This window comes from Podarcis muralis, chromosome 8 (assembly GCF_964188315.1).
Source record: "Podarcis muralis chromosome 8, rPodMur119.hap1.1, whole genome shotgun sequence".
Classification (NCBI taxonomy): domain Eukaryota; kingdom Metazoa; phylum Chordata; class Lepidosauria; order Squamata; family Lacertidae; genus Podarcis; species Podarcis muralis.
The window spans coordinates 11788116-11815826 of NC_135662.1; the positions used below are offsets into that span (position 1 = coordinate 11788116).

The window sequence follows — 27711 nt, forward strand, 5'->3', positions numbered from 1 at the left end:
AGTGAAGTGGCTGGCTAAGTGTTGCATGTGAACCACCGCTTGTGCTCCCCCCCACCAACCACACTGTGAGGGGTAAGCAGAGAACAAACTTTAGCTGCTCTGTGCTAGGTAGCTGATGTTTAGAAATACGTATTAAACCAGGGTTTAGTAATTTCTATGTGAGCAGTGCAAAACCTTAGCCCTGAGATAAAAGGGGAGGATTAATTCCACTTGCTGCTTCTATCTGGCCATTAACTCCATCTTCTTATTCTCTTTGGCTCTATGCTGTGTTCAGTTTGCTAGATAAGGTTGTAACTAAGAAAAGTGATGCTTTGTTCTAGAGCAAAGGAAATCAGCTGTTCTTGCAGAGACAGCGGTAATCATGTATTTAAAATCAGTGGTTAGGGGAAAATAAAACTTTTAATTACTAAGTACTCTGCTATTACAGAAAATGTGGTTGATGCAAGTTAAAGGGAGACTAATCCATCAAATGTCTGCATAGGATTTTTATTTGCAAATATAACACAGAAAGTGGGGGGAAACCCACATCCCCAGCTGACATTAACAATAAAAATGTTATTTCAGTAATAAGATAAGTAGTCCATGTGTCCAAATAGGTATCTAAACGAGATTGCTGTTCATAAGTCATGTGTACAAATGTAGAAAGGGCAGTGAGAACTTCAGACCACTGGGTACTAGATGGTGAATGTTTGTCATTCCAGCCTTGCAATATCTTCTTCTTTGATGATCACTTGCAGCCGAGTAAGATTGTCTTCCATAAACACGGTTTTAACAATGAGTTTGTAAGTGATTGTGGAGGCCAATTCTGGATCCAAACGTTCTTCCACAGTGGAAGGGTAGGAGTTGATCATAGTGTGGATTTGCCAAGTGTGTCTTCCTCTTAGCACATTTCTCCCTTGCGTCCTGAGTTCAAGTGTCTTCAAAGCCCATGACACCTTCGGTAAAGGCTGTTCTCCAACTGGAACACTCGCAGGTCAGTGTTTCCCAGTTGTCAGTGTTTATACTACATTTTTTTAGATTTGTCTTGAGAGAGTCTTTAAACCTCTTTTGTTGACCACCAGCATTACGCTTTCCATTTTTAAGTTCGGAGTAGAGTAGTTGCTTTGGAAGACGATCATCAGGCATCCGCACAACATGACCAGTCCAACGAAGTTGATGTTGAAGAATTATTGCTTCAACACTGGTGATCTTTGCTTCTTCCTTTACACTGATATTAGTTTGCCTGTCTTCTCAAGTGATGTGCAAATTTTTTTGGAGACACTGTTGATGGAATATTTTGAGGAGTTGGAGATGGCGTTTATAAGTGCTTCATGTTTCACAAGGTGGTAGTACAATAACTTTGTAAACAAGTATTTTGGTTTCCCTGCGAATGCCCCATTCCTCGAACACTCTGTGCTTCAATTGGGAGAAAGCCCAATTGAATCCAGAGCTCAGGCGATGCTGGATTTTGGCATCAATGTTGGGCCTTGTGTAAAGATAACTGCAACAAGACAAGATATCTATCTTAAGGGGATTGAATATAGCCAGAATCTTCCTGCCATTGTGTTTTCGGGGTCTGCTTCAGAAATTGCTAGGACTTGGACTTAAATATCAATAGTACTCTTGCTATAGCTACTTTGCCAGCTGCTAGTAAGTACTTTTAGAAATAGATTATAGTTTGTTCTCTTTCTGTCTTTGCTGCATATATATGTATATGTACTGATAGACAGGAGAGAGTATATCACTCATTTCTGTTTCATATTTTGCTGAGGTACTTGTGAGTTTGAGATGTAGAGATTGTCACCTGAGTGCCTGATGTCATTTGACACACATATATTTGCTTGTATTCAGTGTTAGTCATTCTCGGAATAAACCCATACATATTAATGGACATGACCAACTTTGGTCCATTAGATTTAATATGTCTACTCTGAGTAAAATATAGGTGGATACAGCACAATCTCTATGCCACTTCTATGTTCATCCATAATCCTCTTCCATCACAGTTCTGTATTTTTCATGTGCATTAAAAAAAGGAAAGAAAATTTGTATTTATATACATACTTTAATATTTATTTTATAATGCATTTCCCCTCAAAATAAGCATTTAAAAAGTATTTATACAGTTCCTGAGCTAAGAACTGTCAGAACATTTGAGAAGTGTAAGAGCTGGTGGATGGATACACACATTGGTTAGAAGGGGCAGATCTGGTCAGCTTTTTATCAGAATTCACAAATATCAAATTCCTCAAACATCCCTAGCCTACTTTAGTCACACAGTACAATCTCTGCTAACCCTTACAACGATGTATAATGGGATTATCTTCCACAGGAATGGTATCTCCTCATGTGGTGAACAGGAAAAAAATTATTTGCTGTATACCAGCTGAGACACAACTCTCTATAAAAAGGAAAATGTGCTTCAAAAAGAGATCAAAGCTTCCTTCTGGGTCCTGGAAATTCCCCTATGTTGTCAGTTTAACAAACCTCATTGCTAAATCAGTTGTTTCAGGCATCTTGTAGAGCCATCTTTTTTTTACCCAGGCTCTCCCTGACCCATAAAGTCAGGCTCTGTTTTCATTTGTTTGAATGCCTGTTTTTTATGTACTTTTAGACAACTGGTTTTTACATTATTATTTTTTAAAAAAATAATAATCACTAACAAGGAAAGTTTTCATTTTTTCTTGTGGAAATGATGTATTCAGGCTTTTTTTTTTAGTTTAGTTTATTTTTCCGCCAGTTCACAGGTTTATTGTTCTAGCCAAAGGCCATGACAATCTTGTAGCAATAATATCAATAAAATAACACAGAAATGAGAGTCAGAGTTGGTTTAAATGGTGGTATGACTGATGCTTTTAAAATGTTTTAAGGAGTGAAACAGAGTTGCATTCTGGCTCCCACTCCTTTTAACTTTTATCTTGATGATTTGGTGCTAATGCAAACTCTCCCTGCCTAGTAATTAGGAACAGAAAGATCTTAATTTAGATGTATGCAAATGATGTAGTGCACCTCTCTCTTTCCCAGGTGGGCCTCAAAAATCTCTTGGAAGTTTAATTTAAAATGCAATACAGTGGTACCTTGGTTTACAACCAAAATCCGTTCCGGAGGTCCGGTTGTAAACCAAAACAGGTTGTAACCCAAGTCAAGCTTCCGCCAATGCCCCCCCCCCAAAAAAATTGGTTGTAATCCAAAAAAAGGGACACACACTTCCAGGTTTGATGCGGTTGTAATCCAAAACAGTTGCAAACCAAGGTACCACTGTACATTTCGCTGCACAGCAGTTTGCATATTGAAAACCACATTTTGGGGTGCATGGTGAGTGCAAAGCAAAATGGTTACATGAACTCACAGCTCTCATCTAAGCCTCCAGAAAATCCCTACATGTTTCTCTTTCCCCTCCATACCAACCCAAGAATTACATGGCCACCAGAATAGGGATTGCCCAAGATCGATTCCAAGGGATTGCCCAAGATCTTTTTCAGACCAAAGGACCCCTTGCAGGTGGCAATGACAAGCAATCTCTCTCCTCCGTCTGTCTCCCTCTCTCTCTGTTGTCGGTATTTCAGACTTAAACTCAATAAAGAAATATGTGAAAGAAGGAAGGAAAACAAATTTTGGCAATTTTCATTAGTATATTTTAGTTTTTCTTCCTGAGGGAGGGCAGACGGATAATTTCAGGCACCTTTTCTAAATCTAATTACTGATATGGTTAATTCTGATTGTAATTGTTTTGTATTTTTAATATATAATTTTAGCAGTGTGTGTGTTTTTACAGTGCCCTGGGATCTTTCAGCAAACAAACAAACAAACAAACAAACAAGTTGGCAAACCTCATTTAATTTCCATTCTATAAGTATTAAGTGCACAATCATAATCCATATCTATGGTCAGTAACATTCAGCCACCATTAATTAAGATGCCTTTTTCATTCTTGGTTACTTTTACCACTGGTAGAAATGAACTGAAAGTGTTAAGTCACTTCACCTCAGACACCAGACACCCAGCAGATGGTAACATTTGTGAATTGTTGTTGATCTGAGCAGGATTAGTTTGGTGACCTAGGGGTGAAAGGCTGTCTATCCCATTACTATATCCTAAGACATCAGATACCCTATTTTGTTTCAAGAACCAGCAAAAATGGAGAAAAATCATAGAGAGAAACCAAAGCTATTTTGATAAATACCTGTTCTATATTATTTTGTATGCATTGATATTCTTCCATAAATAATGATAATTCTTCTTTCTGTCTTGCATGCTGCTAAATTGTGATTTTAAAAACAGATTTTTTTATCATTCATAGGGCTTTACAAAATAGATGCCATGATTTATTTGCCACTTAATATTTTTAAGCTTATTGTATGTACATTTTTTCTAGTACGTTTTGGAATTTAGTGTTTTATATTTGTTTATCCTATGCTAAAGCTGCACATTTCTCCCAAGCACATTTACTATGGTGTAAATCCCACTGAACACAGTAGACATGCCTAGTATTCTGTGGGATGAAATCAAGAAGAAAAATATTTATGTATGACCTGACCCTTACGTTTGTTTTGCTTGTTACTCTGCTTTTGTAAAGCTACCTTTTAGTAGGGGAAGTCCGAGAAATGCATGACACTTAAAATATGACACTTAAATCTGTGGAATTTCAACTGAGATAATAGTGAAACTACTATAAACTTCAGTATATTTGTTTGATTTCAAGCTGACCATATAGCACTACCCCCTAGGTCTGCCAAACTATTTTCAAGATGCTTTTTGCCTCAGGAGCACTTTAGTTCAGAGTTCTTTAATTGACTTGAAGTGACTGAGTGACTGAAGACCTCCCTAGAGGGTAAGAACAATGCCTCTACTGTACAGGGCTGGCAGCTCCTGACATTATTCGGTATTTGCTTACAAGAGCCTCATGTTCAGGTTTTCAGATGTACAATTCAAAATAGAAGTGGCTTGCCTTTGACACGGTCTTTCTTTTTCTGTCCCTAGGCGTTAGATCAGGACCGAACTGCACTACAAAAAGTTAAAAAATCTGTAAAATCTATATATAATTCTGGGCAAGGTAAGCTTCATTTTTCTTAATCATAATAAAGAGTTACTTAGTAGTGTTAATATTTCTTGCTATTTTACTCTTTTTAATATTCAAGAAATGGCTGTCAAATACCTATGGATAAAATCCAGTTGAAAGGCACTAGCAATTTAAAGGAGCTTTATATATATTTTCTGAACTAGAGTTTACCAGTTCCATTTATCACAGCTTTAATTGTTTTGCAGGTATATTGGTATATGCACATTGGTATATATAGTTTTTTGTGAGATTTCAAACCCCCCCCCCCCAAAAAAAAACAACACAGCATAATCTGTTGCTCAGGACAATATTTGGCTGTCAAAACAAACACAATGTCATAAAGATTATTCTGTTCATAAAGAAGTGTTTCCTCTTGGCTGTATTGATATTTCTTAGTTCATTGGCAGACTGTTGAGTTTTGTATTCTGAGAGTACTTTTACTTTCTGTACTCATGATTTTAGACTTCCGTCACTTCCTGTCTGTCCCCTCCCCCCCGTACTTTTTCCTGTCCTAAAAAATGCCTGTGAATGAGGCGAGTGTGATTCAGGATTTCATTAATCAGTTAAGCGTTATTTATTTTGACTAGGTCCTTGTCAGTGCAAGGTGAACGGGAAATAGATGACTTTCCTAGAATATATTTAATAAAAGTATGACCTGCAAAGAAAATAACTGCTAAATGAAGTGTTTAAATCAAGTGGTTTCTTTTAAACGTAATGTGTGCCTATTCCATCTTCACATATTTTGGTCTATAGCAGGGGTCAGTAAACTTACCGTGCCTCGGGCCGGTGTCCCCGCGCGGAGGGCGGGGGAGTGCATGCCCATACAGGTGTGCACATGCTATTTCCGGTGCACTTCCGGGTTGGAGAAGCACCGGAAATAGCTTGTGCGCATGTGCACAGGCCTCCTCAGACCCAGATGTGCACCGGAAATAATGTTTGCGCATGCGCACAAGCTATTTCCCGTGCTCCTCCAACCCGGAAGTGGGCAGCCACGCAGCGCCAGTAAGAGTGGGCAGCGGGGGTTGCCACGGGCCGGATAAACGAGTCCCTCGGGCCTTATCCGACCCGCAGCCCTTAGTTTGGGGACCCCTTGTCTATAGTCATCTTTAAAAAGAAAGAAAGAAAGTTCACAACATTCTGATGTGTCTCAGTTGCTGTTCCTTTTCCTCATGGCTCAGAATTTTAATGAGCAAATTGAGCGTGTGTATTTGGAACACCAGAAATTAAAATTAAAAATTAAATACTATAAGAACTACAAGAGTGGGGCAATATGTGTACATCCCACCAAGCCCACCCTTTTTTCTCTGATAAGTAATGGTGCTGCCACTATGACACACTTGTGTCATTATCAGTATGTTAAGAGCTTAAAGAAGTGCCTACCCATCACTGTGTGATACGGTTTAATTGCCACTTACGACAGTCCAAAGGCGGATTTGATTGGTGTTTTTGTGCTTATGTTTTGTATCTTAAAGTCATGCTGTCAACTGTTCCAGGCATAGCCAAGAAGCTCACCACTCTTCCTGTTAACCATCAGTCACTGGCCACAAATACCAAACTTCCGCCACATTCTGTAAAGCCATTTAGCCACAGGGGGATGTTCACATTTTTATTGTGGTATCAAAACACAGTAGTTGCAGACATCTTTGGATGACCTGACTACATAAATACACTGTGATGCTTAGTCCAGTCACTTTAAAACCATTATGACAAGCAATTGCTGTGGTTGTAGCAGTGGTGTGGCTTATACACGAAATTCTTACTTCTTAGCCATTTTTCAAATTCTTGTTCTGAAATTAGCTAGGTGAACACTAGCACTTGTTTCAGGGCCAAAGGACTGACTAACAGGAAAATAAGCATCTCTCTCACTGAAATATTATTCAGAGTGGTAATCTTGCTATCAAAACTTTAATAATGCTACAAGCAAGAGGCCAATTTAAAGTTGTGCTTCTTAATACTATTGTTAGTATTAATATTGTTTCTCATTCGTAGGAAAAAAATACATTTCTATATTTTTCCCTCTCAGAACATGTCCAAAATGAAGAGAACTATGCACAAGTACTAGATAAATTTGGGAGTAATTTCTTAAGTAGAGATAATCCAGATCTGGGCACTGCTTTTGTAAAGTTTTCTACATTGACTAAGGAATTATCAACACTCCTGAAAAATCTGGTAAGAAGTTTCTAATGTTTTGTTTCTTCATAATATTTACATTTTAAACAAGTATTTGCTTTGCTTTCATTTATGTAACAAATTGTCCGCTCTAGAAAAACTTTTCAAATTTTCTGTAGGCAGCAGCATGTGTTTGGTTCTAGCTGCAGATAAAGACAGGGAGAATATCTCATTTAATCAATACTATACCATATTTTTGAATTATGGTGAATTATGGTGCTGGAGGAGACTCTTGAGAGTCCCATGGACTGCAAGAAGATCAAACCTATCCATTCTGAAGGAAATCAGCCCTGAGTGCTCACTGGAAGGACAGATCCTGAAACTGAGGCTCCAAGACTTTGGCCACCTCATGAGAAGAGAATAATAAATTTAATAATAATAAATTTTATTTATATCCCGCCCTCCCCAGCCGAAGCCGGGCTCAGGGCGGCTAACAACACTAAAACAGTACAACATTATAAATACATTCTAAAAATTAATTAAAATACAAATTGATGGCAACCATAGACTAAAGCTTTGTAGAGATTGCCAAAGGAGGGAGTCAGGCTGCGCCCTGACCAAAGGCCTGGTGGAACAGCTCTGTCTTACAGGCCCTGCGAAAAGATGTCAAGTCCTGCAGGGCCCTTGTCTCTTGCGACAGGGCGTTCCACCAGGTTGGAGCCGCAGCCGAAAAAGCTCTGGCTCTAGTTGAGGCCAGCCTAACCTCTCTGTGGCCTGGGACCTTCAAGATGTTTTTATTTGAAGACCGTAAGTTCCTCTGTGGGGCATACCAGGAGAGGCGGTCCCGTAGGTACGAGGGTCCTAGGCCGTATAGGGCTTTGAAGGTTAAAACCAGCACTTTAAACCTGATCCTGTACTCCACCGGGAGCCAGTGCAGCTGGTATAGCACCGGATGAATGTGATCTCGCAGCGAAGACCCCATAAGGAGTCTCGCTGCGGCATTCTGCACCCGCTGGAGTTTCTGGGTCAGTCTCAAGGGCAGCCCCACGTAGAGCGAGTTACAATAATCCAGTCTGGAGGTGACCGTCGCGTGGATCACAGTGGCTAGGTCAGGGCGCGAGAGGTAAGGAGCCAACTGCTTAGCCTGGCGGAGATGAAAAAATGCCGCCTTTGTTATAGCTGCAATCTGCGCCTCCATGGAGAGGGAGGTATCGAAGATTACACCCAAACTCTTAACGGACGGTGCTGGCATTAATTGCACCCCCGCAAGAGAAGGGAGTTGCCCCCTCAATCTCATATCGTCCCGTCCCAGCCAGAGGACCTCTGTCTTCGAAGGATTTAACTTCAACCGGCTCCCACGTAACCATCCAGCCACAGCTTCCAAGCATCTGATCAGTGTGTCTGGGGCCGAGTCAGGATGGCCATCCATCAACAGATAGAGTTGGGTGTCATCAGCATACTGATGGCAGCCCAGCCCAAAACTCCGGACAAGCTGGGCAAGGGGGCGCATAAAGATGTTAAAAAGCATCGGGGAGAGAATCGCACCCTGAGGCACTCCACACACCAAGGAGTGGCGGGATGACAATTCCCCCCCAAGCGCCACCCTCTGTCCCCGACCAGAGAGAAACGAGCACAGCCATTGAAGGGCTGTGCCCTGGATCCCCATGTCGGCAAGGCGGTGGTCCAGGAGTTCGTGATCGACCATGTCGAAGGCTGCTGACAGGTCTAGAAGAATCAGCAGCCCCGACCCGCCTCGATCCAGCTGCCTACGGAGATCATCTGTTAAGGCAACCAGAGCTGTCTCGGTCCCATGACCAGCGCGGAAGCCGGACTGGAATGGATCCAGAGCCGATGTTTCATCCAGAAACCTACCAAGCTGTTCCGCAACCGCTCTCTCAATCACCTTACCCAGGAATGGAAGATTCGAAACCGGGCGGTAATTGGATAGATCTAAGGGATCTAATGATGTTTTCTTTAAAAGCGGGCGCACCACTGCCTCCTTCAGTTCCCTTGGGAATGTCCCGGTGCCAAGGGACAAATTGATGATATCCCCCAGGGGGGCCCGCACCTCGTCTGGACACGCTCTAATCAGCCAGGACGGGCACGGGTCGAGAGGACAAGTGGTGGGCTTTCCAGCTTGGAGGAGTCTGTCCACATCGGCTGGGGATATCCGGTCAAAGTGGTCCAATACTGGACCCGAGGACAGTCGAGGGGCCTCCAGTTCCTTTATTGTATCGAAATTGGCGGGGAGGTCATGGCGGAGCAACAGGACCTTCTCCGCAAAAAAGCTCGCAAATGCCTCACAGCTGTGTGTCAAATTGTGTGTTAAATTTGGCTGTCCTTCGAGGGACGTTAAAGACCGAATTATACTAAATAATTGCGCCGGGCGAGAGCTGGCGGATGCAATGGAGGCTGAGAAGTAGGACTTCTTAGCGGCCTTCACTGCCATCTCATAGGTTTTCATAAAAACCCTATAAGATGTTCTTGAAGCTCCGTCACGGGCACCCCGCCATACTCGCTCTAGCCGTCTGAGGTCCCGCTTCATTTTCCGGAGCTCCTCGGTAAACCAGGGAGCCCGGTTTCTGCGGGGTCGCAGAGGGCGCTTAGGTGCGATCTCATTGATGGCTGCCAGGAGCTGGGTATTCCAGCCCTCAACAAGCTCAGTCAATGAGTCGCCAGGGGGAGCAAGGTCCCGCAAGGCTTGACGGAATCTATCAGGGTCCATCAGCCTCCGCGGGCGAGCCCAAATCGGCTCGCCACCTAAGCAGGGTGAGGGTGGAACGTCAATCCTGGCTTTCAGAGCGTAGTGATCAGACCATGGCACCTTCATCGAAGGAAACATGATCACATCTATACCGACGCCAAAGATCAAATCCAGCGTGTGGCCTGCTTGATGTGTGGGGCCCGAAACAAACTGGGAGAGCCCTAGTGTCGCCATGGAAGACACCAGGTCCAGAGCTTGTGAGGAGGGAGTGGCATCAGCATGGATGTTGAAGTCCCCCAATACCAATAGGTTAGGGAACTCCAAGGCCCAGCCGGCCACCGCCTCCAGCAGGCCTGACAGGGTGGCTGCTGGTGCGCTAGGTGGCCGGTACACCAGCCAGACAGCCAAGCTCACCTCGGAGCCCCACACTAGGCCAACACATTCAATGCCGGGGATCGATGGCGATGGTAGAGCCCTGAAAGAACAATCTTCCCGGATTAATAATGCCACCCCTCCCCCCCCAGCCCACAGTCCGCGACTGGTGGAGGACGGAGAAACCCGGGGGTGCCATCTCTCGTAAGGTAACAGTATCCCCTTCGCGCACCCAGGTCTCCGTCACACAGGCCAGGTCGACCCCCTGAGAGATGAAGAAATCTCGTAGGGTGGCGGTTTTGTTGCCTATAGACCTGGCATTGCACAACACAAGTGACGGAGGTGAGTAATCCTTGCTCACCCTACCCTCGTCTCTCGGGATGGGGCGCAGATTGGAAGGGGTACGAGCATATCCGTATCTCGATCCCCTTCGCCTATGACATCTGCCCCCACCGCCATACCTCCCTCGCCCCTCCACAGTAGGAATCCCAAGCCTCATATTCGCCTCCATTTACAAAATATAAAAGCAAACAAACAGAAACAATTACACCAGAACAAAACCAATCCCCACCCCACTCAACAACCAGCCCACCCCAACCCAAAATAAAACAAAACAAAATAAAAATACATGGATAAAACCACCGTTTATGGTGGAACAACAGAATAAAAAGTAAAAACACCTTTACAACGCTTTAAAATATATAAAAACATTTTAAAAAATTTGCTGCAGCAGCACCAGTGTCCCCAAAGTTGTGGCGGTGGTGGGTGTGGGCCCCGCCCCCCGGGCCCAAGATGGAGAATGGGCTTCAGGGGGGAGCGGTCCTCCCCACAAACTCACGGCAGAGCGGCAGCAGCAATGTTCCGAGGCCTCCTTGGAGCCTTGTGTGCTGAGGTGGAGTATGGGGCCCGCCCCCAGGCCCAAGATGGAGAATGGGCTTCAGGGGGGAGCTGTCCTCCCCAAAACTCACCGGCAGAGCGGCAGCACTCCCTGGAAAAGACCCTGATGTTGGGAAAGATGGAGGGCACAAGGAGAAGAGGACGACAGAGGATGAGATGGTTGGATGGTGTTCTTGAAGCTACCAACATGAGTCTGACCAAACTGTGGGAGGCAGTGGAAGACAGGAGTGCCTGGCGTGCTCTGGTCCATGGGGTCACGAAGAGTCGGACACGACTAAATGACTAAACAACAACAGCAACACACCATATTTTTAGGCGTGAGATTTTCCTAGCTCTGCAAATGACAAGGAATGTTTTAAACGTGTGCTGCAGGGGTGGCATTCAATGCAGTCTGTGCTTGAATGGAACAGTAAAGGAGCTACTTAATTAAACCATTAAGAGCTCATAGACCAATACAATCATGATCATTGTATGTTTCTGATTTATTCAAACTGCTTTGTGACACTAAAGAAATGGTCAGAAACCTTAAAAGGTCTTACTTCATTTTTTTGTGCTTTTTAAAAACACATTTAACAGGGAATTATTTACAATATTTGAGTTGATTGTGATGATTGCTCATAGAACAGAGCTCGGCTGCCTCCTCTCCACCCCCAAAAAAGCTGTTCCTGGTTGTTGGATAAATGTTTGAGAATCGCATGGGCTATTGAATAGAAGCTGTGGCTAGAGTGTAGAGTTGACAGAAATCATGGACATTCCTATGGTTCTAGTGTAGCCTTTCAGGCCTTTCCCATGGGTAGGATGAGCATTACTCCCGGGAAGGGAAGAAGGAGCCAAAAGGACACCGAGGGTAAAGCCCACTGTATATGATTTTTAATGGTCACCTCAGTATGCTATTTTTTTGGAGCGTATTGCAGAATGGAGAGCTGAAAGGTGTCTTGTGTTTTGTTTCTCATTTTTTGTCTTTGCAAAGCTTAGATCTGTTTACACTTTACTCTCCTAATGAGAGAACAATATGGTTTATGCTTCATCATTAGCCAAGCCTCAGGCTTATGTGCTTTATGACTCTTCTTCAAGAATAACCTTTAAATAGATATATTTGGATGGTAACGGACATTCCTTCCAACCCCCAGTGTAAAAAGAGAACTTGTTCTTCCTCTAAAAAGGAAAACGTTCTTGTTCTAAAAGAGAGAGAGAGAGAGCTGTAAAGCTCAAAACACTTTGAGCCATTTTCAAGAACAAAACTGACATTTTACAAAGCTGTTGGAATTTTTTCCTGGTTTCATGAATTGGTATAGTTTCCCTTTGAAGACCCTCATGATATGAAGCTTGATAAAGGGCTTATTTCAAACAATAATCTAAATTTTTGCGATAGGTGTAAATGCCACATTAGTAGAAACAAGACATTAATGGATATTTGTAGCTCACCTTAAGCTCATACTTTTAAAAATTGAATAACACTGCTTTTTCTTCTTAGCTTCAAGGCTTGAGCCACAATGTCATCTTCACATTGGATTCCCTCTTAAAAGGAGATTTGAAAGGTGTCAAAGGGGTAAGTTTTTTGCTTGAGAACTATAATAGTATTGCTGACTTGGTTGCATGGGCTTTTGCTGCTTTCCCATCAGTGTTCTTGTGGTGACATCATATCTGCATAAAATTCTGTAGAATCAGCTGTAATTGCATGCTTTACATTTCATGCTCCTTCTTCGAAGCTTGAGATATATGTGCCTTAAGATCCATGGGAAAGAAATTCTTAAAGTTATAAAAAGAGAAGCCTTTCTTTCTTTCTTTTTTTAAAAAAAGTAAATTATAATCTTGAAAGAATATCTTAGGCATATACATTTTAACATAGCAGTGTCATAAACTTATTTTAAGTGCATTTTCTCTTTCCTAAGGATCTTAAAAAGCCTTTTGACAAAGCCTGGAAGGATTATGAGACCAAATTGTAAGTATTGTTCACTCCGGGTAAACATTTGACCAGCTTTAAGTGTGTGACCTAATCATTTCTTTCAAGCCTTGAGCTTTTCTGGGGATGTCTGTCACTTTCTTCAGTGTCAATGGATGATATGGAATTATTTAATAGGCACATAGTAAACTTACGCATTTCATTGATGCTTGGGAATATGTTCTTGTGGATTGACAAACCTGGTTTAGTATAGTTTATTCCTCACTTAGTGAATATGCATGCGATAACAAATATTACAAGTTGCCACTGGCCTCATTCACACTATGGCTTAGCATTATGTGTGTGCCACACCTCTCTTCTTCTTGTAGTGTAAGCATAAGGAAATGGGATGAATTTGCTTCTGCTTTCAGCTTACAATGATTTGTTATGCCTGAATCAGGAAAACTGCACTTTAAGCTATGGCTTGTCCATACCAGCAAGGTTTGTAAACTATCATTTGAAGCTGGCTTATTCAGGCAAGCCTTAGTTAAAGCTTTGGTTCATACATAAAGACAAACTGCAGTTAGTTGAAAAAGGAAGGATGTTCTTCCTTCCTTCCTTTTTCGTTTATTTTGCTGCCCTGGAGTAGTGTGGAGAATTTCCTAAGCATGAGATTCATTCAGATAGCATTATGTCAGAATTCAGCCACTGAATTCTGAAAGTGCCTTTTTTATGGGGCCCATTTGTTAGCAAGGACAGGAGTGATACCTTACCCCCTATCCCAGTAGGAATAGGGTCAAGCAGAGCACCCACTGGCAATTTGGTAGAAATGCAGTCCTCTCCAAACACAACTTCAAGCGATCCTTGGTGGGAAATACCATAGTCACATTCATTGAATGTTGAATTCAGACTAGGGAGACCCAAACTCAAAATTCTTGTTCGGTTACAATATTGCTTAGATGATGCTGGGCCAGTCACACACACTCAAGCCATCATATTTCACAGGATTATTGTGTTGATTTGTGATTTTCTTTGGAGGGGGGAATTACATATGGTGTCAACTCTTTATGGGAAAATAAATATGTAATCAAATACCGTATTTTTCGCTCTGTAAGACGCACCAGACCATAAGACGCACCTAATTTTTGGAGGAGGAAAACAAGAAAAAAAATATTCTGAATCTCAGAAGCCAGAACAGCAAGAGGGATCGCTTCGCAGTGAAAGCAGCAATCCCTCTTGCTGTTCTGGATTCTGGGATAGCTGCGCAGCCTGCATTCGCTCCATAAGATGCACACACATTTTCCCTTACTTTTTAGGAGGGAAAAAGTGAGTCTTATAGAGCAAAAAATACGGTAATTCTTTTTTTAAAAAAAAATCTACTGTTTCCAACAATAGATATATAATTTTATTTGCAATTAGCATAATTGTTAATAGATATTTCATGCCCAACACTACTGCCTGAAAAGATTACTATGGAAGATTATGGTCAGGAACTTTGTATAACCCAGTTTCATTTGGTTTTGGTGGATTTCAGTTGGACTCCAATATATGTTTTGTGCATTTGCTTTGTGTATTTGTAATACTTGGAAAAGAAATGATACAGCAGCAACCTCTAGTTCTGAGGAACAATTCATAAATTTGTAAAAGTAGCAGCTGATCTAACAACTTACACTTGAAGGAATTCAGCAATGCCGAGACTTGTAGGTCTTTGATAGACTTTGGTGAGTTGCTGGCTGCATCCATACAGTATTGCTGTAAAACTGGAGAAATGGATCAATATGTTGAGCAAAATGCAATGTTTGAAACTGAGTGCTAAACGTATAAAGGTGGAATGTGGATAGAAGTAAACTACGAAGAATAGCGGTAGTAGTTGTTATGGCAAAGTTTGGTTTCTGTTTTTCACTTTCTGGTTCGTTCTGTATGTTCTCGTTTACTTTGGCTCCCATCCCATGACTCATGTAACAGAAATAATAATGAAGCAAAAAGAAAATGAAAAAGATGTGTTTATTAACACTTTTGAAAGGTGGAGTCATATACAGAGGTATAAGAAAATAGGATTTGCAGCCATTCAAGATCACCTCTATAATATTAGTGACAGTTGTGCTAAGTGAATTGAACACTGGTTAAATTTCCTTTCTACATGCTTCAGACAGCTGTCTGATTTATTTATGTTTTTTTTAAGTGCAGCATGTACTTCATCCGTTTTGAGCGTTAATTCCTGCCTCTCACTTTTTGAAAAAAGAAAAGAGTATTTAAAAATTGAAAGACTGTGCAGGAAAAGTAAGAAGTGACAATGTTTATTGACTGTATGCTTTTGAAATTTCAGCACAAAAATCGAAAAGGAAAAAAGAGAACATGCAAAACAGCATGGGATGATACGAACTGAGATAACTGGAGCTGAGATAGCAGAAGAAATGGAGAAAGAAAGAAGGCTATTTCAGCTCCAGATGTGTGAAGTAAGTAACAAATTGTTTGAAATGTTTTTATCCAAATTTCTACTGAAATATTCTAAAAGTCCTGTTACAAAATGTTGCTTGGTAGGAAATAGTACATTGGACAACTCAGCGGCATAGCAAATTTTCTTTTCCTATTAATCTGAATGTCACATAAAGCTTCATCTAGCCAATTCCATTTTTTACTTTCAGGGCTAATTCACACTTAAGGCACTATTCAGTTTTAAGAATGGGTTAGAAATTGTGGAGAGGAAGAGGGAACAAACAGCTTCAAACAATTTGGGGGTGGGGACCATCTGTTTATCATGGTGTTTGTTTTTAATTACTTCTAAATAAATTTTAAGTTTCCTATGCCATACTGATCTATTTTGTATACACTAAAATCTTAATCACTGTATTGGTGGAGTGGTTTCAGATGTCAACTGCAAGGCAACCTCCAAGATAATTGCTGAATTTGTTAAACAGATCTGAAATAGTGCTTGTATTTGAGCACAGCTGAAGCCCCAATATATAATTATCTACTGAGCTTTGGTTTTTCTTTCTACAGTATCTCATTAAGGTTAATGAAATCAAGACAAAAAAAGGTGTGGACCTTCTACAGAATCTTATTAAGTATTATCACGCACAGTGCAAGTAAGTATAATTATTTAGCTAAAACTGATCTTACTTTTGCTTTGGTGTTTTCTGTTGCTGTTTTATAGTAGATTTGCAAGATTTTATAATTATTCTCCTTAATAAATTAAATAAAATTATTTCTACTGCAGTTCAAACCACCCTTTGTAATAAGTGTGCTCAGTTCTTACTATTACTCAGTTCTTACTATTACCACGTAGAATTCCAAATTTTATTACCCTTTCAACTGGCATATAAATTAGTTTTAAAATTTGGCCTGTCAGCAGAACATTTGGCAGCTCTGTGAATGGAATTTTTCCAGAAAGAGGGAAAGGGCAGCTTAGGAAAAATTCTGGCTTTTTAACTGTGTGTGTGTGTGTGTGTGTGTGTGTGTGTGTGTGTTAGCTCTTTTGGCATTTAGAAACCAATATTCCTTGCAACCTGACTTTCAGAAGGTTGTGAGCTGATGCGTAGAACTGTCAGGTCTTTTCAGTGGATGTTTTGCCTCAAGATTCCCTTCCTTTGACATGTATTTACTTCCATGTGGTGATGGAAACATCAGAGCTTTGCATGAATGCAGAAGCCTTCAAGTTCATCAGTTGATTAAAGGGCTGAAAATTGGCCAGTAGGTGAAACTATTCAGCAAGATTCAATCTTTGTTGTATTCCTGCATGAACATATTTACAGTAGGTTGTATTGAATGCTGCATATGTTCTGGTTGTGCAATGGGACTGCCCCTTTCCTCTAGAATACCTGCCTCAAAATCTGTTTCAGAGGTTCCTCCAACCCCAGAACAGATTTTTTTTTGGGGGGGGGGGCTGCAGAGGAGAGGAGGAAGTTTCATTGTGCAAGCAGAAGTCTACATGAATGGAACAGCAGTGTTGAATACAGTCCAGTGGGCTCACACATCTGTTATGCTTCTTAATGACTAAAATTAGTGCATCCCTGAATAAAGTGTCTGCTTATATTTGTGAGAAGACTGTAAATGTCAAGTTCTGAAGGAATTTATTATTACAGCTAAATGATATGCAGATGGGGAGAAATGGTCAATAGACGTCAGAAGGGCAGTGGGAAAAGTACTGATTTGCTGATAATCACAAGCATTTTCCATTGTAGTTTCTTCCAGGATGGCTTGAAGACGGCTGATAAACTAAAACAATATATTGAAAAACTGGCTGCTGATTTATATAATGTAAGTCATTCATAAGACAGGAATATTGCCTGTTTGGATTACTGTTTTTTAAATATTTTTGCTAAAGAAATGGAAAAGCATTTCAGTTTTAGGCACCTTAATATACAAAATAGTTTTTTACAAATCTAGTTTGAGGCAGCAACCTTTCAAACATTTAAATTAGGCTAGTTATTATGTACCCTAATTAGAGTTTTGTGATTAAGCAATCTATATTTTTCCCTAATAAAAACTATGTAATAAATTGGTTAATGATTTCAGTATGAAGTCCAGTAAAATAATTTCCCCTTTGTACCATTATGAGCCAATTCTCACAATATTTGAAAAAGAATATTCTGACTAATGGTTTGAAAAAGCACCATCTTCTAGTAGCTTGACTCAGTAAGTTTCAATATAGTATAGAAATGAATAAATCTTAACACATGCATATAGGCAAGAGCAATGCAAACACACACTTTTACTTGGAATTTAAAACGGAGTGTCTTGGACCTTTCCAAGAAAAGCTGGGCCTAGGATATATTAATATGTATAATAGGCACATTATATATGCTATTCTAGGCTACATCAACAGAAGTATAATGTCCAGATCAAGGGAGGTAATAGTCCCACTGTATTCTGCCTTAGTCAGACCACACTTGGAATACTGTGTCAAATTCTGGGCACCACAATTTAAGATGGATGTTGACAAACTGGAACATGGGCAACCAAGATGATCATAGGTCTGAAAACTAAGCCTTATGAGGAGTTTGGTATGTTTAACCTGGAAAAGATACTATAGCCATCTTCAAATATCTTAAGGGATGTCACATGAAGGAGGGAGCAAGCTTGTTTTCTCCTGCTCTGGAGGGCAGGACTCGCACCAATGGCTTCAAGTTGCAAGAAAGGAGATTCCGACTAAACATTCAGAAAAGCTTTCTGACAGTAAGGTCTGTTTGGCAGTCGAAAGGGACTCCCATGAGAGATGGTGGACTCTCCTTCCTTGGAGGCTTATAAGCAGAGGTTGGATGGCCATCTGTCATGAATGCTTTAGCTAAGATTCCCTCATTGCAGGGGGCTAGACTAGATGACCCTTGGGTCCCTTCCAACTCTACAATTCTATTTAAAAACTGAAGTAGTGTTTGGTCATTTTACTCTAGATAAAGCAGACACAAGATGAAGAGAAGAAACAGCTCACTGCACTCAGAGACTTGATAAAATCTTCGTTACAGCTCGACCAGAAGGAGGTAAGGATCTTAAGCAAACTATTAGTTGGGGGCTGAACTTATCTGAGTTTATTAAAAGTACACAGTTACATGTACATTAAAGTACATAATGCCAGTGTTTGGATGTCCAAACTAACACTCACTCTTGGTTTAGCCAGGTAATACATGAATGAGCTTAGCTTCCTCCTGGGCTCATGTGCTTCCCTCCTTTTCTCCTCCCAGTCATGCAAGCAAAGGTGTTCAGAAGCTTTTGCTTTTTATTAAGCCCTGTTTGTTTCATCCACATAAGGGGAAATGGTCTATTGCTATGGCTTTTTAAAAACAAGAAGAAAAAGTGGGAGGGGAATCTTACTTATAGTAGGTCCCATGCCTTTCAAAAAAAATATTGTAGGCCCAAAAGCTTTCAGAAAATTATAGTTTCAGGGGCATGCTTTTTTATAAACAGTTCTCACATCCAAGCAAACCTGGTGATAATTGTTTCTAAAATGTGCCCTTGAAGACTTTTTTTAAAAAAACATGTTGGGCCTACAATACAGTACATTTCTAGTACCTGGAGTGCTCATCCCCTCCCCTCACAACGTTTTTATTGCCTGGTCGATTGTGCTGTCTCAGTTTTGTGGTGGTTTCAAAGCAAGCCAATTTTAACCCATGTTTTATGATGCTGGCTAACTATCCTTCATGTTAAAAACTTAATCCCTGGTTTGGATGAAATTCAAGCTGAGTTAGCCAAAGTGAAAGCTTCCAAAGTAGTCCTTCTTGGCTGCAGAGGAGGAGAGGGAGGAATGTGTGGGCCCAAAAAGAGGATTAGACTCATTCACACAGCACTAAATTACACAGCACCGAATGCAGCTAATGTTCTCTCTCAATAAGTGCATGTAGTTCACAGTTGGTATGATGTGGATTTATGATAAGGATCTGCCATGTCTGTTACCCACTGGATCTTTTTCTGTGTCTGCTGCTTGCTTTGCTTATTAAGTACTGCTCAAAAATAATGTTCAATTCGGTGGAGATTCAGTTTTCAGTAGTGGCACTATTTCAGATACTTAATATTCAGAACACATACTCAATACTCAGAAGCCAGAAATACCCACTGATGAAATCATACAGATTAACTAGTCCAGGAACTTTAGAAAGGCTGTTTCATACACGAGGCCAGTGGTCCCCCAACTTTCACACAGACCCCCGCCCCCTCAGACCATTTGAAAATTGCTGAGGGTCTTGGTAGACCACTCAATGATTTTCTGTCTCTTGTAGTGCACTATCCTGGATGCTGTATACTTTTTTAAATTGTAATTTATTGCTTCTTCTTATATATTGTATTTTCTTGTATTACAATGTAAGAAATAAAAGAAGCCAGCAAAATTTAATACAGTACAGTGGTACCTTGGTTCTGAATCCATTCTGGAAGTCCTTTCGACTTCTGAAAACGTTCGAAAACCAAGGCACAACTTCCGATTGGCTGCACTCAAGCTTCCTGCACTCAAGTGGAAGCCGCGGAAGCTGCATCAGATGTTCAGCTTCCCAAAAAAGTTTGCAAACCGGAACACCCACTTCCGGGTTTGCGGCAGTCGGGAGCCAAAACGTTCGAGTCACAAGGCGTTTGAGAACCAAGGTACAAATGTAGTTGTGCTGTCTTTCATCTTTAACTACAAATCCCCAGATACACTGCAAACTACATGATGAAGCTTGCAGACCAGTGGTGAACCATAGACTCCAGTTTGGGAACTCCTATACTAGGCCATATGACCATGATGTTCAGAAGTGTACCACCAGCTTTGTTACCCAGAAAATCATCCTACGCAAATGCCATTTTTAACTGCACATTTTAAAGGAAGCCAAAATTTATTTTGGGTTCTATGCACAAAAAAGTATACTAATTATTCTTGAAGCAGATGGTCTGTTTAATTAACCATAAAGATTACATCTTTTTGAGAAGTTAACAAATGTCCACCTCTCATGTTGAGAAAACTTAAACTTGTATACTTGACATTGGAATTTCATTTTCTCTTATTCTTACCATGTAAAGGAACCTCTGTCCCACAGGCTCCTCTCAGGGGGTCCAGTTTGACCCACAAGGTTGTTTTCCCCAAACCACACCCACCTGCCCTTAGCTGACATCAGTCATGACATCAGTTGGTGGGCATGAGGATGGAGTTAAAATTCTGCATTGGCTGAACTGGGATCACATGCATGTGTCTAAGGGACGTGGGTGGCGTTGTGGTCTAAATCACTGAGCCTAGGGCTTGCCAATCAGAAGGTCAGCGGTTTGAATCCCCGTAACAGGGTGAACTCGCGTTGTTCAGTCCAGCTCCAGCTCCTGCCCACCTAGCAGTTTGAAAGCCTGCCAAAGTGCAAGTAGATAAATAGGTACCGGTCCGGCGGGAAGGTAAACGGCATTTCCGTGCGCTGCTCTGGTTCCCCAGAAGCGGCTAACTCAAGCCCAAACAAATATTTAACCTCCCTCTTGACAGCTGCCAAGCAGGGGTTAAATTCTGTTAAATTCTTCAGGAGGATGGGAGAAAGAGGCGCTTTGCCAACCCTACGATTGGTGCTTCCAGCTGGCTCTTTGGGTGCATTGAAAACCCCGCATATGGGATTTTGACAACTGAGTGGTTCTGGTTATCTTCAAATTTGGCCCTTGAGTCTGAGCCTGATGAGGATCTGGCCCATAGAACTAAATAGTTTCCCCACCTCACCACGGACTGAACTAAGTAAATAACTGTGTTAATTTAAGTTGATTAATAGTCCACAGACCTTTAAATGACAAAACAAAACCTTCACAGATATTTGATTCCATACATTTGAGTGGAAAGAACCCCTAAAATGCAGAAAGACCTTCCAACAGAATGATTAAAAGTTAAATATTATGATGGGAGGTAGTCCAACAATATCTGGAGGGTCACAGGTCCCTATCCTTCCCCTAGTTATGCACTGTAGCATAGGCAGCTTAATTGCGAATCCTAGTAACATGTATACACACTTTAAAGAACACTAAATTTATTTAGTTCATAGCTAATTAAAACTAGCAACATAAGGGTGAGGTTGTGAACCTGGTCGTTGCTAAGATTATACACCAGATACTACAGTACTGTTACAAGTGACCTGCAATAATTGATTGGCATCTGTATGTCAGGCAGATTCTTAAAGTATACTTAAACTGGCTTATTTCTTCATAAAAGAGCAGTTAAATGAATAATTGAAAAGAATTATAAATGAATATAATGGATACATTCGCATCTGTATTCTGAGTTTCTTAGTAAGATGAATAGGAGGGGTGACCTCAAAATTTTGCTCTGTTTTGTGTGTGTAATTAAAATCTACAGTGGTGCCCCGCAAGACGAATGCCTCGCAAGACGAAAAACTCGCTAGACGAAAGGGTTTTCCGTTTTTTGAGTCGTTCCGCAAGACGAATTTCCCTATGGGCTTGCTTCGCAAGACGAAACGTCTAAAGCCGCTAAGCCGTTAATAGCCGCTAAGCCGTTAATAGCCGCTAAGCCGCTAATAGCCGTGCTTTGCAAGACGAAAAAACCGCAAGACGAAGAGACTCGCGGAACGGATTAATTTCGTCTTGCGAGGCACCACTGTATTTAGATTTTCAGCAGTGGTTGCAACTTTCATGAGAACAAATCGCAGTAAGATATACTTGTTTACAAAAGTATAGCATTAGAATGCAGCTATAAAATAAAAAACCAATCTTGTGATATTTTGTTCAGTGACAGCATTATTGATTGTGCTTCTAAATTATTAGCATCATTCTACATTTAATTCTATGTGCTTTCTGCAAACAAAAGAGCAAAATATCAAGCTGGTGCAATATACAAAACATTTCTTGGAAGTATGTTTTCCACATGTATAATTCTCTCTAATTTCATATTAAAATTTGGCATTTAAAAACTGTAAAACAATGGCCTAGTTGGAACCTTGTAATCACATTCAAGTACATGTGGAGCCCAGGGAGAAAATTTAATGTAAGGAAACAAACTGCTTTGGGGCAGAGGAGTTGGGCCTTCTATAGAAACACAAACAGCAAGGGCCATGTTAAAGGAAGTAGGAAAATTGTAGAAGAGAGACTTGGAGTAACCTTAGGGACACTTCACAGTACACTGATGTTTGTGATTCCTAATTGACGTGTTTCAAAATGGAAAGCCTTTTAGTGAGCAAGAAAATTCTGAGTTATAAAATGGCTCACATGAAAAAGGTTAAGCATCTGTTTCTCAACCTGGGTGTCTCTTTCTCTCACAGTAGTATTCTGCTGTTTTTCATTTATTTGTTGTTGTTTTTAAAAAAAGGTCAGGGCTTCATAACAAACATTTGTGTGTATTTTGCCCCTTAATTATTCTTTAAGGTAGTCAACAAATGACTTTACTCATGAGATGTTTGTAAAAAATACCCTGTAATACTGAGCCAGATTTTGCGGAAATTTGGAGAGGCAGTGATCAATTTTAAAGAAACATTTGTTTATCATTTAGCTAGTATTCTTATTTTTTCTAGTGATTAAAGATGTGCATTTTTAAGGAAAGACCTTGTTTGGCGTTTTTCCCTTAAAATGAATTTTTTTTCTATACAGTGTTCCATTATGGCTTTGAAATTATGGCATTTATACAGTAATCAGAATAATGGATATTGTCCTGTCAGTTTGTAAAGAATTAATTTGGATTAGGTATGGTCTTTTTTTAAAAGAAAAAGAAACCCCCAAAGCTTTAATCCTAGATTTCTAGTGGATCTTCCTTTGCTGCTTTGCCAGCGTTGTTCATGCCCCTTTTGTAAAAACTCTTTCATCCTATCCCATAAAGCTATTCTTTTCCACCATAAGGACAGAGCTCCTATATACGTTATATTGACCTTTGGGGACTGCATGCCAGCAGTGGGTGTGGCCACCCCACATCCTCACATGCACGCACAGACGCATCTCAACTGCACCATGGAATCCTGGTTATATGATTGGCACAAGGTCACCCAGTGAACTCCGTGGCCGAGTAGGGATTTGAAAATCTCCCAGGTCCTAGTCTCTAATCACTATACTGGTTCTCAAACATGTGGCCCCCTGGGACTGAACTTCCATCATCCCTGATCATTGACCATGCTGGATGGTAGGGCTGATGGAAGTTGGAATTCAGCAACATCCATTCAGATCCATTTTTAGGTTTGTTTGGGTTTTTTTTAAAAAAAAAAAACAGCTTTTGATTGTATGGGCAGGTTGCCTTCTGAGACCACCTTGACCCAGTATTGCTCAGTTTTTATAGAAGGCCATAACCGCCCATAAGGAGAACATCAGCTGATAGGTTATATAGCACTTGCAAGCTATATTTTAGAACCTAGTTGTTCACCAAAAGTAAGAATTTGTAAATTAATTCAGATGCTACTTTCCACTTGATATTAAGGAACTTAACCCAGGAAGAGCATGGCATATTAATATCAATCAAAACTTGAAGATGTGGAACCCCTTTGGCTTTGAGCCTTGCTCTGCTAATGGAATTGCAGGTATTGGAGGAAGAGAGGTGGTAAAATATAGGCTGAATATTAGTAGAAGTAATCTTTGTTTCAGATTCACCAGCAGCTTTATGAAAACGTTTTAGCTGCGGAATGGTTATCCTTCGTTGCTTACCAAGCTAGTCCTTCTTTTTCCCTTTTTGTGAGGAGTTGTGAATCATTTGTCCATTACCCAGCAAGCATTAGCTATGAAACATCTAAACACAGCTATTTCTACAGATGCCTATCTGTGCCTTTTCTACAGACTGAAATGTTGGAATAAGAGACTGCAAAATGCACATGAATATACTCCTTTTAACAAATGCTGTCTTAAAATATTCTACTTTTTTCTTCCTATGTTGCCTTTGCCTTTCCTGATCGAAGTCTAGGAGAGTAAGTCAACGCTTTAATGAATCATTGCTTATTGTAGTGAGTTTGTACAGCTTTTAGTAGCTGCATTCATTCATTCATCAGCGGTATATGTGTATCTATATATGCATACAGGCATGCACACACTTGTATACATTGGATTTCATTCCACCCCTTCTAAACCATCAGCTAAACCAATTAATATAATTTGGTAAAGCTAGTTAAATAATGAAAATATTTGCATTGCAAATACACTTTGGGTGTATAGCTTACTTGATTCTTCTATGTGCAGTGTTTTGCCAAACATTTTTATTTTTCCGCAAAAACCTTCTGGATTTATTTTTTAAAGTAACACCTTCATCACCTTGTGAAAACATACCATTATCCTTTACATGCTAAAGAAACTGTCCATGTAAAAAGTTGGGACTGTTGTTCAAAGCAAGATAGCTGCGTTTTTGTATAGTGGTTCTATAAATGGAGGGATTGAAATGGTATTAAGAAAAGAGGGCTTGAAAACTAATAAGGAAAAGGAGAAGCATTATGTGTTCCTTTATGTTCTCTCTAGGATTCACAGAGCAGGCAAGGAGGATATAGTATGCACCAGCTTCAGGGAAATAAGGAATACGGCAGTGAGAAGAAGGGTTATCTTTTAAAGAAGAGTGATGGGTAAGTACTTAAGAGCACAGTATTTGATAAGTGGAATCAGCCAGTGCTGTAAAATGTATGGTGAGGGCCCCTGCTGTACCGGCATAAGTCTTCTATTTTAGCTTATGATATTGTGAAACATTACATTACAGTAATACCTCCGCGAACGTCCGCCTCGTCTAGCATCCATTCCGACGAACGTCCGCAGCAAACCTGGAAGTACCGGAACGGGTTACTTCCGGGTTTGCCGCATGCGCAGAAGCACTAAATTGTGCTTCACGCGTGCGCAGACACGGCGCTTTGCCCTGCTTCCATTCCAGGGCTCCAGAACGGATCCCAGCCGCAAAGCAAGGTACAACTGTACTTGAAAACTGACTTAAGCTGAAATCTTCTGAAGTGCCCAAAAGTCTTGTAATTGTCCAGGGAATGACCTATTAATTCATTTACCATTCAGAAATGAACGGAACTGGGTGATCTTCACAATATTTTGCATGCCATATCCGTGCTGCTGCTATCATGTGAAAATTATTGATGTTGTTTTGGTCTTATGGTACTAGGAAAATTAAAGGATCAAGCTTTAAGTACAACAAGTAGTTGCAGTAATATTCCTAAAGCTTTTTTTTCCCCCTATGCCACATTCCTTCCATATTTAGCCTACGGAAAGTTTGGCAAAGAAGAAAATGCACTGTCAAAAATGGTATTCTGACCATATCACATGCAACCGTAAGTAGTCTTTTATACTGCACCTTTTATATTCAATTATACCCCAACTGCATTCTGCTCCAGTTAATGTAACTTTGATATAGTTACAGATCATATGTGTGTGTGTGTGTGTGTGTGTGTGTGTGTGTTTGTATTAAACACACATAAAAAGGCTTGCACATAGATCTAAACTGTCTTGTATAGTTTGGTCCCTAAAATATAATTAGCATTACATTGAAATTTACACAAATTTTAAATTTAATATTCCACTCTGTTGGGTCTCTCTCAAAACCGCTAAAACACAAAAAGTAATGAGACATTTTTATTTTGTTGTACTTTTTACGTTAAGGATGGTGTTTTCAAGTTTCCCAGCCTTCTATGAGCTGGTAGCTTGCCTCTCATTGAGTACACCTTGAAATTATATACTGTTGGTAAGTCTGCTCTCTAGTTTTGGTAAAACTCTTGAAACAGCTGCTTCTTTTATGTCACTTTTCTCAAGTTAAAGGGGGTTTTATACTACCCAAATTCTGTCCTCCAATCTAAGTAATTAAAGGTTTGGAGTGAAGCTTCTCCCTTACTCAAATAGTTTGGATCTTAACGGTGGTGGATTTTCTTCTTCATGTTGCTTTTCGCTGACAAATAGGAACTTTTTGAACAGACGTCTGTACCTCTTGCCATTTAATTAGTGGTTACCCTCCACCACTCATACTACTATTTCATTCTGCATCTTTAGTTTTGGTATAGTTTTGTGCGTTAATAGCAAATGTGAATCTCCATCTGAATGTACGCCTGTGTCCATTACTGATGGTACCATATCTGGTTAAACACTGTGGCCTTTTAATTAGCAGACTTACAGATTACAGACACAGGTGGCTACAGATGAGCAAGTGTCTCATGATGGCTGCTTAATTGGAAATGCTGACTTCACAGGGTGAGCTGTTAGTCTGGTGGAATTTGCAACATAGTAAAGTCTAGTGTAACCACATCACTGATCACCCACCTTCAATGTGCTGAGGCATGCTTTGGCGATAGCAGATGACATGAACAGCTCGTTCTGGCAGATGATAATGAACAGCTCATTATGTGACAGAAGACATCCCATGGAATTTTTTTTAATTCCCATCACAGGGCTGTTACTCATCTTTATCCATAATAAATAAATAAGCCAGCTTTTCTTCAAGGAGCCTTTTCCTTTATGGTACAGTGTTCAGTAAGAAAAGTGATTTCTTTATATGCCTTGCCTTAAATGGGTTCTAGTCATTGTACCAAATGTCAAATGCGAACATGGTTGTTTTCACAACATGTTCATACAGCAGCAGATTTTTTTAAGTCTACAAATCAAGTATGTAGAATTTGTACACGCAGGTCCCGCTTTATGAACACTCAATATGCAGAAATTCACTTATCAGAACACAAGGAATTGGTACCCAAACCTCACTATATGCAATGCACATTCAGATATCCAAATAGAAAGCATTTTTCTACTTCCTTGTTTGCCTTTTGCTGGTTATCCGAGGGAGGGAGGGGGAGGAATCGAACAGCATTTTTTCAGGGGTTTCTGGGTTTTTTGTGTGTTTTGGGGTCAAAGTTCCATGGTCAGAAACACATTAGAACTTTTACCATAGGAATTAATGGGAATCATTGACTCATAATGTGAATGCTCACCCGTTGAATGATTTCCAGGGAACACATGGTGCTTGTAAAGCGGGGTCTGCATGTACATTTGACTTAACATGGTTTTATTTTGCTGATGGGATTACCTGACAAATTTGCAGAACTTTCAAACTGATAGGAAAATATAAAATATATAATTAATTTAAAATTTTGCTTTGCCCCAAAGAGATGTTTACTTTCACCAGAGTTAGATTGTGGCTTGATTCAGGTTTAATGCCAAAGCACGACTTGTTATTACAAGAATGAGCCTTATCCTCTTACGTTGCCCCTCACCTCACATGCTTCACTTTACATCAACCTTGGAGAAACCATAGTTTGTCATTGCATCCAAACTAGCAAACAATGGTTTGTGCGAGTCCTGCGAACCAAGTTGGAAAACCAAATTGTAGTTCGC

General features: G+C 40.5%; 1 protein-coding gene across 3 annotated transcripts in view; it reads left to right on the forward strand.

Annotated features, from left to right (window-relative positions):
* Nucleotides 1-27711, forward strand: part of ASAP1 (ArfGAP with SH3 domain, ankyrin repeat and PH domain 1) — a 144884-nt gene that overhangs the window by 73158 nt on the left and 44015 nt on the right. For all 3 annotated transcript variants that reach the window (XM_028736148.2, XM_028736145.2, XM_077932732.1), the window contains 10 exons: nucleotides 4960-5032; nucleotides 7062-7207; nucleotides 12595-12669; nucleotides 13013-13062; nucleotides 15329-15458; nucleotides 16003-16088; nucleotides 17184-17259; nucleotides 18393-18479; nucleotides 24862-24962; nucleotides 25595-25664. In XM_028736148.2, the coding sequence (XP_028591981.2) occupies nucleotides 4960-5032; nucleotides 7062-7207; nucleotides 12595-12669; nucleotides 13013-13062; nucleotides 15329-15458; nucleotides 16003-16088; nucleotides 17184-17259; nucleotides 18393-18479; nucleotides 24862-24962; nucleotides 25595-25664 (894 nt within the window). The remainder of the gene's footprint in view (nucleotides 1-4959; nucleotides 5033-7061; nucleotides 7208-12594; nucleotides 12670-13012; nucleotides 13063-15328; nucleotides 15459-16002; nucleotides 16089-17183; nucleotides 17260-18392; nucleotides 18480-24861; nucleotides 24963-25594; nucleotides 25665-27711) is intronic.